This window comes from Notamacropus eugenii, chromosome 1 (assembly GCF_028372415.1).
Source record: "Notamacropus eugenii isolate mMacEug1 chromosome 1, mMacEug1.pri_v2, whole genome shotgun sequence".
Taxonomy (NCBI): domain Eukaryota; kingdom Metazoa; phylum Chordata; class Mammalia; order Diprotodontia; family Macropodidae; genus Notamacropus; species Notamacropus eugenii.
Genome location: NC_092872.1, coordinates 643,939,669 through 643,956,145, shown reverse-complemented (window position 1 = coordinate 643,956,145; position 16,477 = coordinate 643,939,669). Strand labels below are relative to the sequence as shown.

At 36.4% G+C, this 16,477-nt stretch overlaps 1 protein-coding gene across 1 annotated transcript in view; it reads right to left on the bottom strand.

The window, feature by feature from the left end:
* Positions 1-6,650: 6,650 nt before the first annotated feature.
* Positions 6,651-16,477, bottom strand: part of PUS10 (pseudouridine synthase 10) — an 89,204-nt gene continuing 79,377 nt past the window's right edge. Inside the window, 3 exon segments of the mRNA XM_072635480.1 lie at positions 6,651-7,128; positions 8,949-9,048; positions 13,774-13,916. Of these exon segments, the coding sequence (XP_072491581.1) occupies positions 7,090-7,128; positions 8,949-9,048; positions 13,774-13,916 (282 nt within the window). The 3' untranslated portion in view covers positions 6,651-7,089.

Genomic DNA, 16,477 nt, shown 5'->3' with positions numbered 1-16,477 from the left:
GAATACAACTGGAAGCCTTAATCAACTTTTTTCTATTCTTAGGCTTTTGGAGTAAAGAGAAAAATCATAAGACAACTTAAGACAAAGTGACATTAAAGATTTGTTAAAAAAGAGTAACAGATTTTTAAAAACATATTTCAGAACTGGCATATATTTAGGCCAATATTCTACTCAAATTTTCATCAACGATCATGAATAAGAATAATCAAAATGAAAGCTCTTATGTCAATAAGGAAAAATCAAATTGTCCAGTTTTGTACTTACTTATGAAAGTATTTTCCATTTCTGATTCTTTCTACAAAGATTTGGAAGAGCTGGGTTGAAAAGCTTTATTGATCAAACCTCAGATAAGCAGAAAATTAAATTAACCAGCACCCTCCAATCTTTCAGCATTGAGTTACTCATGACTTTAAGTTAAAAAAAAAAATAATTAAATACAACTTCAAACACGACTAAACGTTCTTCATGACTTACATTTCAGCATATAAAATACTGTAACTTTCCAGCTACTTCCTCTAAGTCCATATATTCTCATTCACCTTTCCTTCTTATTTGGTCATATATAATCTGTTATTGTTTTTACTTTATTTTTTTAGCTTTGCATCATTTCATAACAATCAAGACTTTTTGCATTCCTCATACTCACTGGTTTTACTTGTATTATAGAACTCCATTATATTAATGTGCCACAATACATTATACCATTCTTCTATCATAGGATTTCTAGATTTTTTCAGTCCTTTGAAATTAAAAATAATGTTCCTATGAAAATATTTGGGCACATATTTATTAGAAAAAAACAACCAAACCCCAAAAAACTATTTCAGGGCATACTGTCAGCAATGTAATTAAGTCAAAGGTATGACTATATCTGTAATTTTTATTGCATATTTCCAAGTTGGTATCTAAAAGAATTAGATTGGTTTGAAATTACACATATGGTAGATAAGTTTATTTCTCTACAACCCTATCAGAATTTTTTTGATTATAAAATTTTTTTCCCCCAATTTCGTGCAAGGTGGTAGCACAAAGTTGTTTAAATTATCAGTAATTTTCTTCCAATGAAAACTGCCGGTACCCTTTAACTTTATCTATCATGGACATTATATTTGTTAATTTTTAAGCAGATGCGTTACATGTCAAGTTTTGTTGAACTTACATGAGTTTTTTCAGATGTTTTTCTTTGAAGTTTTTTGTTGTACATTTAATATAATCAAGAACTTTTTTTAAAAAAATGATAGGGGAAAAAAATCATCTCCCAAGGAAAAAAAGACATTTGATTCTTTTTAAAAAAGTTTTATATTCAAATCTTCTATCTTAAATTTTCTATCGTATAAATTACTTGACTCGCTATTATTCACTTATAGCTATTATTATTAGGAAGCATGTTTAGATTGCCCAGTTGTCTGGCACACAAGTTCTTGATGAACTATTATCAAATTGAAGAAGGCAAAATTGATCTCTCATTGTAAACTTACTCCATCTAATCCCAAGATCTTAGCTAGCTGGGAGTTAGTTTAATAAATGCTTTGCTAGTGGCCACAGTCAGGGTTTTGTGGAACAAACAGGAATTCTGTATATGATCTTCACTGCTCTTATCACCTTTACTAATTTTATTTTTTTCCCTTCTCTGAACATGTTGCTACCACTCCCTTCAATCATACTGAATCATGGCATCTTTTTATTGAACTCTTATATTTCTGTTTATGTACATAGAATTCTACTAGATTGCAAATTCTTGGAGCTTAGATCTGACCTTGTTATATTCATCTGCATTCCTCACTGTACCTAACATGGCTCCTTGCACACACAGGTACTTAGTAAAGACTTCACTAATGAACCATAAACTTAAAAAAAAAAACTTGACAATTTTATATTTTAATTCGAAGCTTTATTCACCAAAATGAACTTCTGTCAATATCAATATAGTTCATTCTTTGTCGTACTTCTAATTACACAATTTGAAAATAATTATAATACTGTTGTCTTACCTGGTCTCCAAGAAAAGTCCAGATGTTGTGATTAATTCTGAATTTAAGAATTCTATAACTAAACGCTGGCAAATTCTCTAAAACTATAATGTTGCAGAAAAGGTGCTAACTTGCATTGGTAAGGAGAGTTTTCTCATCTGGGAGTTTTCTGTCCCAAAGAAAGCACAGATCCCAATATTTTCCCCTCTCCATTTTCTAACATCTAAGCCATAAAGTGTACTTGAGATAATCAGTCACAAAGTAAAAATGATACTACACAAGTGCAAAGGCTCAAAGAACTATGAACATTTTATTTAAAATGTTAATTTAAACAAATTCATAAAGGAAATTACAAAACAATTTTTTAAATATGTTCTTCAGATTTGCTTTTATGGTCAAAAATTAAAGTGAATTTCATTCTCCCTATTTCCAATCTTGCATTTGAGATAAACCTGGGAAAACTTAACGATAGTCATTTTACATAGACGTATTGGCAAAAGTATGCTATTTCAAAGTATGCTTTTTATTCTTTACTCAGATTTCTAGGTAATTAAAAATTATGTGAGGTCCCTTCTAATCATTTGCTCCGGGGTCACTTTCTTCCACTTCTGGGGTCCCATGCTGAGTTGATGTATACAATTTTGAAAATTTTTTTAATCTTATTAAAGATTTGAAAATCTGTCCTTAGAAAACAAGCAACGTTCAATAATCAAGTTCCTATTTTTATATCAAATTTTATATATAATTTTATATCAAAATTTTTTACCCTTTCAAGCTTTGAAGGTTATTGAGATTTTATGAGTGGTAGGGTGAATTTTTAAATTGTTATATTCAGCTAAAGCAAAAGTCTTAGTTAAATATACTCTCACTTTCTAAAGGAAATATGAACTTAATTTTTAGTATCTATGAACCATGTTTTGTTGCAGAGCTGGGAAAAAATGACTAATTCAGCACTGTAAAAGTCACATGTGTTCTAAAATAAGCTTCAGTAGTTGAATCAGGACAAAGGAAATTACAATGGAAAATGCCCTTAAAAGTGAAATTTGAAGGTAAGATCTGCTCACTACGAAATCTAGTCAACACACTTGTTTCCCAACCTGAACATTAAACATCCAAGCAGTTGCCCAATAAACACTGACAGACCATAGCACAGAAACCACTTACTCGCTCAATGACCCATCAAATGTTCCTGTTCTTCAAGTAATAGCCTCTTTTAAAAAAATGATTTTCCCCATAATCCTGACAATAATAATTTTTCTCATAATAGCTAACATTTATTATCAATAATATACTTTATTAAATGTTTGTTTTAATTCTTAGTTTCTTGATTTTATAAACAAAGCTAAAAGGTCACTCTACTGTGACAGACTGGCAGCTCTTTTGGCAGTCATATTTGTGGAATTCTCTTTGTGATATCTTCTTTATAATATTGGAGTGAGAGCTTAGAGTGCTCTTCCTAGCCTGCAATTTTCTTAAAGCACTTCATCAGGATCTCTCCTTTATATGGACTCACTCACTTATGCACACAAACTCTTTAGTACTTGACACTAATTTCGTTCTCGCCTGAGCTGTGGGTCCTTTGGCTTCTAAATACTTGGATTCCCCCAGAGAATCCTGGTGGCTCACATCTGTGCCAATCAGAAATTTCATGCTTACCAAGGCTTCTGTCATTAGAGCTCTCCAAATATTCCTGCTACTCCATGGGAATTCCTCCTAGAATGTTGCCCAAGATTACTATGGGATGTAATTATCTGAGAACTGAAACTTTTGTCCTCCAAGACTGGATTTCTCTAAAATGTAAGGCATCTGCTCGTGACTACAACCTCCCCACCAACCCTCCCATTCCTTTTCCTGTTTCAGACCTCCTTCCCATGCACACAGCCAAGTAAATTTGTATTGCATACTATTTTGACCCACTCTATCCGCCTGGTTGGCTGAATTCAGTAGTCACGTGAGGTATATTTTCCACAAAATTGCTTTGGGTAACTTTTTTTTATTAAATCATTTTTTTTCCAATTAGTAAAAATCCACTCTCCCACTTCCCTCTCACTGAGGGAAAACACCACCACCAAACCAGGTAAAAATAGTAAAGCAAAACTAATTTCTGCATTGGCCACGTCCCAAAACTATGTCTTGATCTGGACCCTGAGATCATCACCTCTCTGGTATGCTTCATCCGGGTTCCTCTGGAATCACGGTTGGCCCTTAGGCTGATGACAACTGCCGAAGGTTAGGTAACTTGGAAGAAGAGAGAATGCTAATAAAATTCATTGGGAAAAAAAGCATTTTGTGCCAAGTATTTCCAGGAAGTTCTTGGTGCCACAGGGAAATCTGTCACAGCAGCAATAATAACGATGATGACAGCTGAACTTTAGAAAGCACTTTGGAGCTCTGAAGCACAATCCAGACTTGGTCTTCTTTGGGCTTTACAATAACTGTTCAACGTGGGCACTGCAGGGTGTGTGGTTTTGTTTTTTCAGATGAAGGGAGGGTCAGAGGTTGAGTGACACAAACAAGTATCAGAGCAGGGCTCAGAATAATAGAATGAGAAGGGACCTCCTGAGCTGGTCTAATCTATCCCTCAGGATCCTCTCTACAACATCCCTGACAAGTCATTATTCAGTCTTGCCTTGAAGGCCTCCAGGAGCAACTTGAGATCAAAGATGGCATCTTCTTTTCTTTAAAATCCCAGCACTTAGCACAGTTTTTGGCATATCGGAGGTGCTTAATAAGTGCTTTTTGACTCTGAGGAGAGGAAACCCTCCCACCTCCATAGGCATCCTCTTCTACCTTAGGACGGCTTTAATGTTTAAGAAATATAAAGCCTAAATATGCAACTTCCACTCATTTTTTCAACCTCTACCATGTGGGAATTGAAACCCAAATCCTTCCTGATTTCAAATTCCATACTCTTCCCAGTCTAGCACCCTGCATAATAGGAGACAGGAGAACAGGCTACATTCACCAAATATGGGAGTGGCTATGTTGGGGGTGGGAGGAAAGAGTTGGAAGGAAGTGCTGGGAGGACAGTAGAAGTATTTGTCAAGGGAGGGAACTGAGGTGAATATAAACAGACAACAGATCAGCATATATTAAGAAGTTCATGTAGGGAACATGCTAGACCAAAGACAGTAGTAACAAATGAACTACTTATGCTAACAGGAAATTTCCCTCTTAGGTCTGTCTCTGAAGATTTACTGAAAATATCTGCATTAGTTTCTTGACTAATGCTCTGAGGCTAAAATCAAGTCATGTAAATAGGGATTAAGCATTTATTTGAGGATATTTATGTCTTTAATTTCTTCTTCTTGTCTTGATTGCAATTGTTAGCACTTCTAGAACTATTTCAAATATCTGTTAATAAAAAGCATTTATTAAGCCCCACCATCTGGTGCCAGACTCTGAGAGAGACAGAGAATCCCAGAATCTAAGGAGTTTATATCCTTGAGACATATCACAAAAAGCAATGGGTAAGGGGGTTGGGAGGTGAGTACACTAGGGGATCAGGAAAGATTTCACATAGGTGGTATGTAAGATGAATGTGGAAGGAAACTAGGGATTCTAAGAGATAAGAAGATTCTAAGCCAAAGGGTCAGTTCAGTCAGACCAAAGAGTACAAAAGGGGAGTTATATATAAAGAAACTAGAATCATGGAAGTGCCAATTACAGGGTGTATTTGATTCCAAAGGAAATAGGGAGCCACTGAAATTTGTGGAGCAGGGCAGTGATAAAGTTAAATGTGCACTTTAGTAATATCACTTTGTCAGAAAGGTCACACTGGGAGCATCAGAAGTGAGATTAGAACCCAGGTCTCTCCTGACTCCTTCACTCTTTCCTTGTTTTTTCTGCCCTTGGATACTTGGGGAGTATTTGTCCAGCTTGGGCTCTACAGTAACATCTACCGTGTTGCTTTGGCTGCTAATCCAATATAGTGGAAAGCCTGTGTTCCTGATTTCAGGATCTGGAAGAATAAATGGGGAGGCAGGGTAGACAGTGGTTTGTCTGAAAAGAAGGTTGGGCTTTCAGTGAACTACAAGCTCAGTATGAGTCAACAGTGTGATCCTCAGTAATGAGAATAAAATCACCTACTCTGTAGGGTTATTGTGGGGATCAAATAAGAAACTACAGATGATAATGCTTAAATAATAAATATGAGCTTACATTTATTTCAAACAATTCCTAGAAATCCAGGCTGCCCTCAACCTTTTTTATTTAAAAGATATCTCGAAAGTCCACTGTGCATACCATATATATGTATCATTACTCGTGAGTCTTTGTTTTTCTTCCACAGGAAAAATAATAGCAATCCCAGGTTCACAGTAAGAAAGTGTGCCAAACTGCACATTACAATAAAGTTAACAAATGATTCTAAAGAAAATCAATTAGCTGAGATTAGCCTTGTACTTTGAAAAATGCTTATCTGATGAAAATAAAAGCTAAAATTTACATAATGCTAATTGAAGGTTTGATAACCTTTTACATGTGTTATCTCATTCTATCCTCACAATAACCCTGAGTGGTAGGTGTTATTATTATTCCTATTTGGAAACACAGGCTGAGAGTTTAAGATACTTGCTTAGGGTACAGGCTGGATTTGAACTCAGGTCTTCCTGACTCCACATCCAGCATTCAACCTCCTGCATCACCTCCCTTCCTTTCATAATGTTTTATATTTCTCTCTATAGTTTATAGCTGACTTTATTTCAAAGAGCAATTTTTTTGATTCAGAACACAAAAGGAACATGGTATATCTCATCCATTGAAGAAAATTTCCCTTTCTCCAGGACTAAAGAATTGTGGGTCTCTTAAATGTCAGCACATGTATCTTGTAGTCTACATACCTCTCAAAATGAGAAAAAGCATCATCAGTTACTATTTCATAGATTGGGTGAAAAGAAAAACCATAATAAAATATCCTCAGACCAACTTAATGTCTAAAAAAATACAAGTTACATGAATAAATGCTAATGATTAGAAAACTGTTCAGATCAATGTGATCCAAGTAAGTCTTGAAGACACTTTAGGGAGAAAAAGAAGCTATCTTGCAATCTATACTATGTAAACAGATGTCTTCTGCAGAATAATAACAAAGCTGTTCTTCTGATTCCCATCTTGAAAGTTAATCATCCAGAGCAGGTGGCCAGTCAACATCGACAGACTGGGAGGGGGAGAAACTAACGTCATTAAAACTGAACGTTACTATTTTATTTGGCATTTGTTAACAATAACAACATAATACAGCAAGGAGAAAATCTCATCTCAAGAAAAGAGCTGGTACAGGACACAATTTTACATGACAATTTATCGGCTGATCTTTCAGGATTCTGTGTCTTAGACTCTCTCCCTGAACCAATCAGACCTAGCAGCAGAAATATTCTCCTTACTAACTATGCCACTTTGTCAAAAAAAAAAAAAAAAATGAGAGCTTTAGGTTGGGGCGTAAAAACACCACATTAAGAAATAAAATTTTAGAAATAGTTTAGCTCATCTATTGGTTAATTCCTTTAAAAATACTTGAGCAGTTCTTTTTTATTCAAGAAGTTGATTTTTTTAGTCCTGGTTGTCTCAAATGTTTGAAAGCATCAGCAAATATGTCCACATATTTGGGAATTTTTACAAGTGGACTGCTTAAATATTTTGAGTTCTTTAGTATCACCAAAGCTACAAATTGCTACTAGTTTTTTAAAAAATAAGGCAAACTGCCTATGCACTGGAAAAATTTGCTTACTAACATTTGTAAAAGATACTCTGAAAAGGGAATGGTGGATTTGGAGCCTGATGTGAAATTACCACTTCAAAAAAGCAACTGTGATGATTGTGACAGTTCTGTTCTGACAAGGACACATGCCAAAAGTGCTCCACTTTTCTCACTAGTAATGAAAGAACAATAACGCAATTTGAAGGTACTATATTAAATCCCTGCTTACATTTGACTTGAACATGTGGTCTCAAGGTGAAGTTAACATATCTTCTCTTTCAGACTTAAAGCAGCTTTGTAAAAAGATACTGAAAATCTACAGGCTCAAGAAAATCTTTATCTGCTTGCCACTTTTCCTAGGAATTGCTTCCACTTCTTAGTGGCCCTTCTTTCTCCTTTTTAGCTAATCCTAATCTTATCACTTCTCATTTCTCTTTTAAGAAAAATAAGAACATATGTACTCCCACTCCACTCCTACCCTGAGGTTCCTATTCAACCCTAATTATTTAAAAATAAGAAAAAGCTTTCTAAAATAATTTCAAATTTGTTTTCTGGTGTGTTTAAAGGCCTGCCTGGCAAGAGTTTTAACAGCCTTAGCAGTTGTTTGAAGAATTTAGGTCAGAAAATATATGTTTGGGTTTTTCTGTAAAGAGAAGTTAAGAGATTGCCCATGGATAACATCAATGAGATAGAATCAACACCTTTGAAACAAACACTCTTTGATGTCATCAACAGCCACTAGCCAGGATCTTTTAAACAAATCAAATGTGCAAGAAAATTATCCACTCTATATTATGTAATACCAAAGTACTTTTTCCTGGCTTTTCTCCTGAATGGTGCTTTAAGTCAGAATTCTGTTCTCTCCACCTCAACTATGCCCCCATTTAACTTGAATTCTCTATCTCTCAATATAAAACCTAGGGAAGCCACAAATACATTTTCACACAATTCAAGCCCTTTGGGCTTTGAGCAAGTGAACTCCTGTTTTCCATTTTAGTTTCCCTGCTTGGTTTCCAGCTTACATCTACTATCTCTGGAAAAGAGCATTTAAATGAGAATGAGTACACTTTTATTTTGCCAAAATTCAGTAGCTAGTCCATCCCTCATTCACTATTCTAGGTGTGAAATTTTTGACTGCTGATTATACATTTGAGTACTGTACAAATCAATGTGGTCTTTTTTCAATCTTTTTAAAGCCCCAGGCTTAATGTTAACAGGTGCCATATAAGAAAGGATATTCCTCGCTAATTTCTATATAAGATGCATGATAAGCAATTTACCTCCACATCCAGCTCCAGAATATCAGCTGTCCCATTCATCAGGGAACCAATATTTGGCTTGGTTCTCCCAAAGTCTCCATGCACAAACTCTTTGATGTAACTGGGTTTTATTTAAGGGAAAATAAGTATGGTGATGTGGTAACAGATGAAAAGGAAACGATAACTACAACAGCAGAAATACCACAAAAGAAAATCAGTTCCCGAGCTGTGTCACCTGACACGTGTCTCACAAAGTGTGCTACAGAAAACCAGCTCCCAGACCCGGCAAGCCGGCGCTCAAGGGGCCTGCTGTCAACTAAATCACATTATTTCTAGTCACAGTCTCAAGTAGGATTTTTTTTTCCCTTAATACTTATTTTCATAGTTATGAATTCAATCTACCCATCTTTTTTTGGCCCTAAAACAATGAGCTGGTCAACCTTTCAGGTAGAAGATTGTGACAGTGAGCTTCATGCGCCTAAAGACCTTCTAATGTGTGGAGGTGGGTGGGTGAAGTCCTTACAAATTTCCATTTAAACAGTATAAACAACAGGGAAGAGAGAAGATACAGGAGATAACAATTCAGAATTAGTGAAGATCCTGTAGAGGTAGCATCACAGTTGAACTTTAGCCCGGTGTTATTCCATGCATCAGGCCCATATAATCTGGTCTAAAAGGGACCTCAGAGGGCATCTAGTGTAACCTATGTCAGAAGAAAAAATCTTCTTTACAGTTTACCTGAAAAGGGGTTATCATGCCTATACTTGAAAGTCTCCAGTGAAAAGAAACTGATGACCTCCTCCAAGGCAGCACATTTCCACTTCTGGAGACCTCAAGTTGTACAAAGGATTTCCTGATAAAAAGCTCTCATCTGTCACTGCAACTTCTACCCATGGTTTCTAACTGTGGTCTCTGGACCAAGGCAATAAATCCAATCCCTCTTCCATGAGACAGCCTTTCAAATACCAATCTACCATGCCCACTTCCCCTGCATTAGTCTTCTTTGGGCTAAAGCCCCACATTCCTTCAACTGATCCTTTTACTTTATGACTTCCTGTCCTCTCACCATCCTAACAACCCTCCTCTGGGAATGCCTTGCCAGTATTCTGAAGTGAATACAACTTTATAGATGGAATCTGTTAGACAGACGAGTGCCCCTCATATTCTGGATAATAGCTAGAGATGACATTAACTTTTTTCACTGCATACCCTATTCACGATTTATACTGAGTTTGCAATACAACTAACCTTTAGGGCTTTTCACATGGTTAGTGCCATCTCTTCCAACATGGTCAGTTCAGTTTTTTTCAATCCAGTGAAGCACTTTAAATTCATCTCTATTAAATGTCATCTTATTAGTTTTGGTCCACCTGCTGAGATATTTCTGGATTCTAATTTCATAATTCAAAGAGTTACCTATCCCTCAAGTTAATTCACAAGCATTTATTAAGCACTACTATGTGTCTGTTTTTGTGCTAAATTCTGGGGATAAGGAAAAGCAAAAAAACAGTCCCTGTTCTCAAGGGGCTCAGACAGGGAGATGGCATGCAAACAGCTAATAAAACAAGACATACAGGATACACTGGAGATAATCCTAGAGGGAAGGCACTGAGTCTAAGGAGGGCTGGGAGAGGCTTCTGGCAGAAGTTGAGCCTTTGAGACTAGAAGGAAGCAGGAGACAGAGAAGAGGAGGGAGAGCATTCCAAGTATGTAGATCAGCCGGTGAAATGCACATGGATCGTCTGGTGTGAGGAACAGCAAGAAGACGAGGTGACTGAATTACAGAGTAATAGACAAGAATAAGGGAGTAAGGAAAAAGAAGCCTGGAAAGGTAGGAAGGCCAGCCTCTTCCAATCATTGATATACATATTGAACAGAAATGGGCAAATGACAGATGCCTAGGGCAACCACTAAAACCACCCACCGAGGCTGACACTATTCCAGTAATTACCAGTCTGGTTAAGGTTATTTAGCTAGGTTTAAGTCAACCAAATTCTCTAGCTGACAGTTTTCATTTTGTTGGTAAGGATGTTATGAATGCCTTGGTATGTGAGGATCTCAGCAAGGCATCTGAAAACATCTAAAGAATTCTTACAACCTACCAATCTACAACAGTGCCAGAAAAGGGAATGAAGTTATTATGATGGGATTGGTTCTTGATAAACCCAGCTGGTTCACAGTTAATCCTATGATTTTATGATCAGTTTCCTTCACTGTACTCACAAAGTACTTTATGGAAAAATGCTTACTATAAACTGAATGTTAAATGTGAAATGCTGTACCCAGATGGGATAAAGTTGTAGTTTTTATGGAGAAAAGGATTTCTATTTTTATCCAGAATACACCTTAATGAATATACTGTCTTGCTTTCTTCCCCTTTCCTCATAACACATTTTTAAGAAATATTTGACTAGACAGCAGTATCTTTATTCCCCCTCTATAATGTTCACTTTCTATTCATTCATTCATTTATTGGGAGGCAGTTGGGGTTAAGTGACTTGCCCAAGATCACAGAGCTAGTAAGTGTCCAAGGCCAAATTTGAACTTAGGTCGGCCTGACTCCAGGGCTGGTGCTCTATCCACTGTACCTGACTCTAATTTTCATTTTCCTTAGGACTGCCTCTCCTGTTGGATAACATGTGGAGTGAAGGACAGCCAAAGCTCACAGAACAGTACAAAAGATTCAGGCGTAGCTTCAGTAAAGAGAGAACCACAGTTCTAGTTCACATTTGTGGCAAAACTGCATTAATGTGTTAGAAAAATAATCATTATTTTCCACCCCTTTTCCTTCATCATTATTCTGATATTTGGAATAATCCATATATGGATTAAGCCAAAGTGAAAAGGTTTCAACTATGGACCACTAGAGTTTAGAACTCAGAATGTTCAAACTGAAAGGGAATTTAGAAATCTTCTAGTATCTAGTACAAAACAAGACCATTCTCAGAAGGCCTGGGAACGTGAATATAGTAAAAGAGAACAACTACATCATAAACCTAGAAAATTCTTTATCATATCCCAAAGAGGATCTTCGTGGTAGGATCTCAGATAGTATAAAAGATAAACTGCATAGATAGAAATCTGGCCCTACGCAATGAAATCCAAGATTTAGGGGCAGAGGATCAAAGTGTGAGGAATATTTCTATGGAAAGAGAAGTTCGGAATCAACCTCATTTTCAGAACATTTACCTAAATGCATCACAGTTTTATATTAAGATGCTCCAGTTCTTTGCCCACAAAGAGTCTCATTAATTTTATACCTTGAACTCAAAACAAGTGGTAATCTAATAAAAGGAAGGACCTCTCAAGTCCATGTTTAAAGTAAAGGATAACTAAGACCTGATTAACAACCTAATATAAAACTGGCATGGTATTCTTCTCAAATATAACTTATTTTAGAAATTTCTATAATTATTAGACATTATTAAATTATAAAAGAATATCAGCTTTAGTTTTGAATTTCTTACCTTAATTCCCATTATAATGTACTTGTATCTCTACTATAGGAAATAGTGTGTGGCTTGAACTAATACAGCCAAGGATCTTTTTTATAAGGTCACTTATAAAAAATATAGTCCCCTTTGGCTTCCAACTTCAATTGCTAAACACAAAAACTATAATGCAAAATAGTATCATTCATTTTGGAGAAAGTTTTAAAAATGCTCAAAGAACCTAAATATGACAGTGGATTTGTGATTCTTTGTAGAAAAGGCTTCTGCAACTTAACCAAAGACTCAACCAATAAACATTTAATGTATGATTACTACTAGAGCATAGGGCTAATTGTTTTAATTATAAGAAACAAATATAACTCTGAAGATATGAGGACCGGTAACTTTGGTTAAAAATGGTAATGTGACTAACATGACAAAACAGGAATATGATAAACGCTGGAGATGTGGGAAAACTGGAACACTAATGCACTATTGGTGGAGTTGTGAACTGATCCAACCATTCCGGGGAGCAATTTGTAACTATGCCCAAAGGGCTATAAAAATGTGCATACCCACTGACCCAGCAATACCACCTCTAGGTCTGTATCCCAAATGGTAAAAGGGCCCATATATACAAAAATATTTGCCACTCTTTTTGTGGTAGCAAAAACTTGAAATTGAGGGGATGCCCATCAGTTGGGCAATGGCTGAACAAGTTGTGGTATATAAATGTAACGGAATACTACTGTGCTATAAGAAATGATGAACAGGTGGACTTCAAAAAAAACTGGAAAGACCCGAATGAACTGATGACGAGTGAAGTGAGCAAAACCAGAAGAACATTATATACAGTAACAGCCACAATGTGCAATGGCTAACTTTGACAGGCTTATCTCTTCTCAGCAATGCAAGGATTCAAAAGACCTCCAAAGGCCTCCTGATGGAAAATGGTGTCTAATCCAGAAAGAGAACTATGGAGCATGAACACAGACTGAAACATATTATTTACACTTTTTCTTTCTTTGTTTCTTATTTCTCATGGTTTCTCCCATTGGTTCTAATTCTTCACAACATGGCTAGTATGAAAATAGATTCGATACGGATATATATGTAGACCCTGTATCAAATCACATGCCATCCTGGGGCAAGGGGAGGGAAGAGATGGGGAGAAAATTTGGAACTCAAAATTTTAGGGAAATGAATGTTGAAAACTGTATATATATGTTTTAGAAATGGCCATGTGAACATTTATAGGGAGCCTGGAGGAGATGAAGAGGAAAAAATACCACTCTTCAACATAATTCTTCCCATAATACCTCTCATCTGGAGTAAATGTTTTTGCCAGTATAGTACTACTTGGAGCAGGTATCACTTTGGTTAGAACATCTAGTATACCGAAAGTGAAAGGATACGTTCCCGCCTGAGTCTTCAAATGGAGACGAAAATGATGCTCGTCTATATAGTGTGCTTCCATGGTGTGAATGATGCGAGTTCTTATGGCCAAAGGTCTTCGGTGAAGAACCCGAAGTGGTGTTTTCTGGTTAATCTGTAAGTCCTGAAGAAATAAATAACAATACAATTATACTGTACTTTAAGGATTACAAAACACTTCGCCTAAGGCAGGCAGGCATTATCCCAACTTTACAGATGAGAAAACAAATTATCAGGGGTTAAGTGGTTTGTTCATAACCTCACAACTTCTAAGTATGAATCAGTGTCTTCTAAGTCCTACATTCTCTCTATTCCACTAGACTGTCTGCCTCTCAAATATTAAACAAATCATGAAGTTAGGGCTGGATCCACACAAAACCAATGGACAATCTGAATCTTTCCCTCTTTGGTCCTGTCTTATTTCCCTCCGTACCCTTACACACTACAAGTGTGGGTTCTTTTACCCCAAGTAGTGCTTGCTCTCCTTAGATTTACCTTCCTACCACTAAAACTTTTTTGGGGGACCCAAACTGTAATTTCATTGCTCAATCAGCAATTCCTCTGTAACACATAGGTTACATGAGGTGACAATGAGAGGTTAGATGACTGGCCTATGGTTATACAGTCAGTCTGTGTGGATGGGGGTGGGGGAGGGTGTACTTCATGAGTTCTTCCTGACTCCAAGGCCACATCCATTATCCATGATGTTAAATTGCCTTTTCCCACTGAAATTTACCTGTCCTAAATTTCATACCCTTAAAGGCCTTAAACCTTTCTAAGGTGACAATTTTCTAACAAATGCCACATTTCCTTTCTCATCCCATTTAAAGGAAAACATTCTGTAGTAACAATGTTCTCATCTGTGTGAACTAACCAAATGTCTGATTCTGATGGTAACATTTTTGGATATGTAAATGAGGAGAGCAATGAGGTCCAGACTTATTAGTAGAGAGAGTATGACAGTACCCTTCAAATCACACAGTAAGGTGGTTATTGTACTTCTATGTGGGGCAAGCTGTCTATGAAATACATTTCAAAACTATATTGTATATACTTCTCTTCTGGATAGATATTTTGTTGTTCAACATGACAGACTGAATTCTGGGTCTTGTATACTTTCTGTGGCCTTTATTCCTCAGTTCATTATTTCTAAAAAGAGAATGCTGTTGTCTCAATAAAGAAAAGCCTGAAAAATCAATAAATTTTTGATTTGCCATTTTGGAAATGAAAAATGCTAACTTTATAGACACCATCATGGATAAAAACCTTACTATTTAGAAAGTGTGATAATTTAAGAAAGGGTAAAGTTGGCTTTAACATTTTATATACATATATATATATGTATGTATGTATGTATATGAAGAAAAGATTTTGCCAAGGAAATTAGCAACATAACTAATACTTCAATGAAGCTGCCTAGGTACTTAGAATTCATAAAAAAATACATCAGAATTTGAAGAAATCCTAGAGATCGTGTAGTCCCTCTTATTTTACAAATGGAAAACAAGGCCTAAAGAGATCAAGTAACCTGTGCAAGGTCATACATAGGATAAGTTAACCTCAGGACAAGGACTGAACTCCAGCAGGTCTGAGTTTGATATAGAATGTCTTCCTACTATGTTACACTGTCTCCTTGTTAAGAGGACCATTTTCAAATACCGTAATGGTATTAATTATACACAAGTATATAACTGTAAAAGAACCCTTCATGCTGTTTAAACTGGTGTTTCCTGTGAAGGGACATTTAGTAGCCTAGTTCAAAGTACTTATTACACTTCTTTAAAAAAAAATTCAGAATTTTCACTAATTCTGACAGCTCTTCCCATTACTTTAAACTACTGAGGTTTTCCTACATATCTTAGAACACCAGGAAATGAAGGGTATTACAGACACTGAGAGGTTATATCTTTAAAAACTGACCTCAAACAGAATCAGAAACAGGGATTCATAACAACTTTGAACTGTCTGTAGTTTCTTGTTGGCATACTTCCTTCTGGAAACAGAATTATGAGTTGAAGTGCCTAGGGCCATACTCAGAAAAGAACTCAATCAAGGTATGCCCAATGGCAAAGAAGAATCAGTACCACCACTATCATACTTGAAGGAAGGCAGCTGTTTCAGGATTAGTCACTTCTGAGACATCTGGGAATATCTCAATGACTACTATTCTTATATGTTCGATTGGCTATAAGGAATTACATGGAAGTATGCTACCAGTCAATCAACAGCAATTATTAAATACCTATTATGTGCCTGGTCCTGAGTAGGTGTGCTAAGGATATGAAGACAAAAATAAAAACAAGCCTGGCCCCCAAAGAGTACACATTCTGTCAGGGGAGATGTGTATACACATGCACAAAGGATAATTTTGGGGAAGATGTGCTAACAGAGGGGATCAGGAATGGTTTCATGAAGGAAGTGGCACATGAGCTGAGTTTTGAAGGAAAAAAGGAATTCTAAGAGGCAGAGGCAAGGAGGGAGGCCATTCTAGACATGGGGGCACCCAGTGAACCAAGAAGGTGAAGACAAAGAAGGCTGCATATGGGGAACAGCAAGAACAATTTGGCTGGACCACAGTGTTATAAAGGGGCAGACTATATAAAACTACAAAAGTAAGTTGGGGTCAGGTGGTTAGCAGCTTAGAATGCCACAACAGGTCTATATTTTATCCTGGAGGTAATAGTG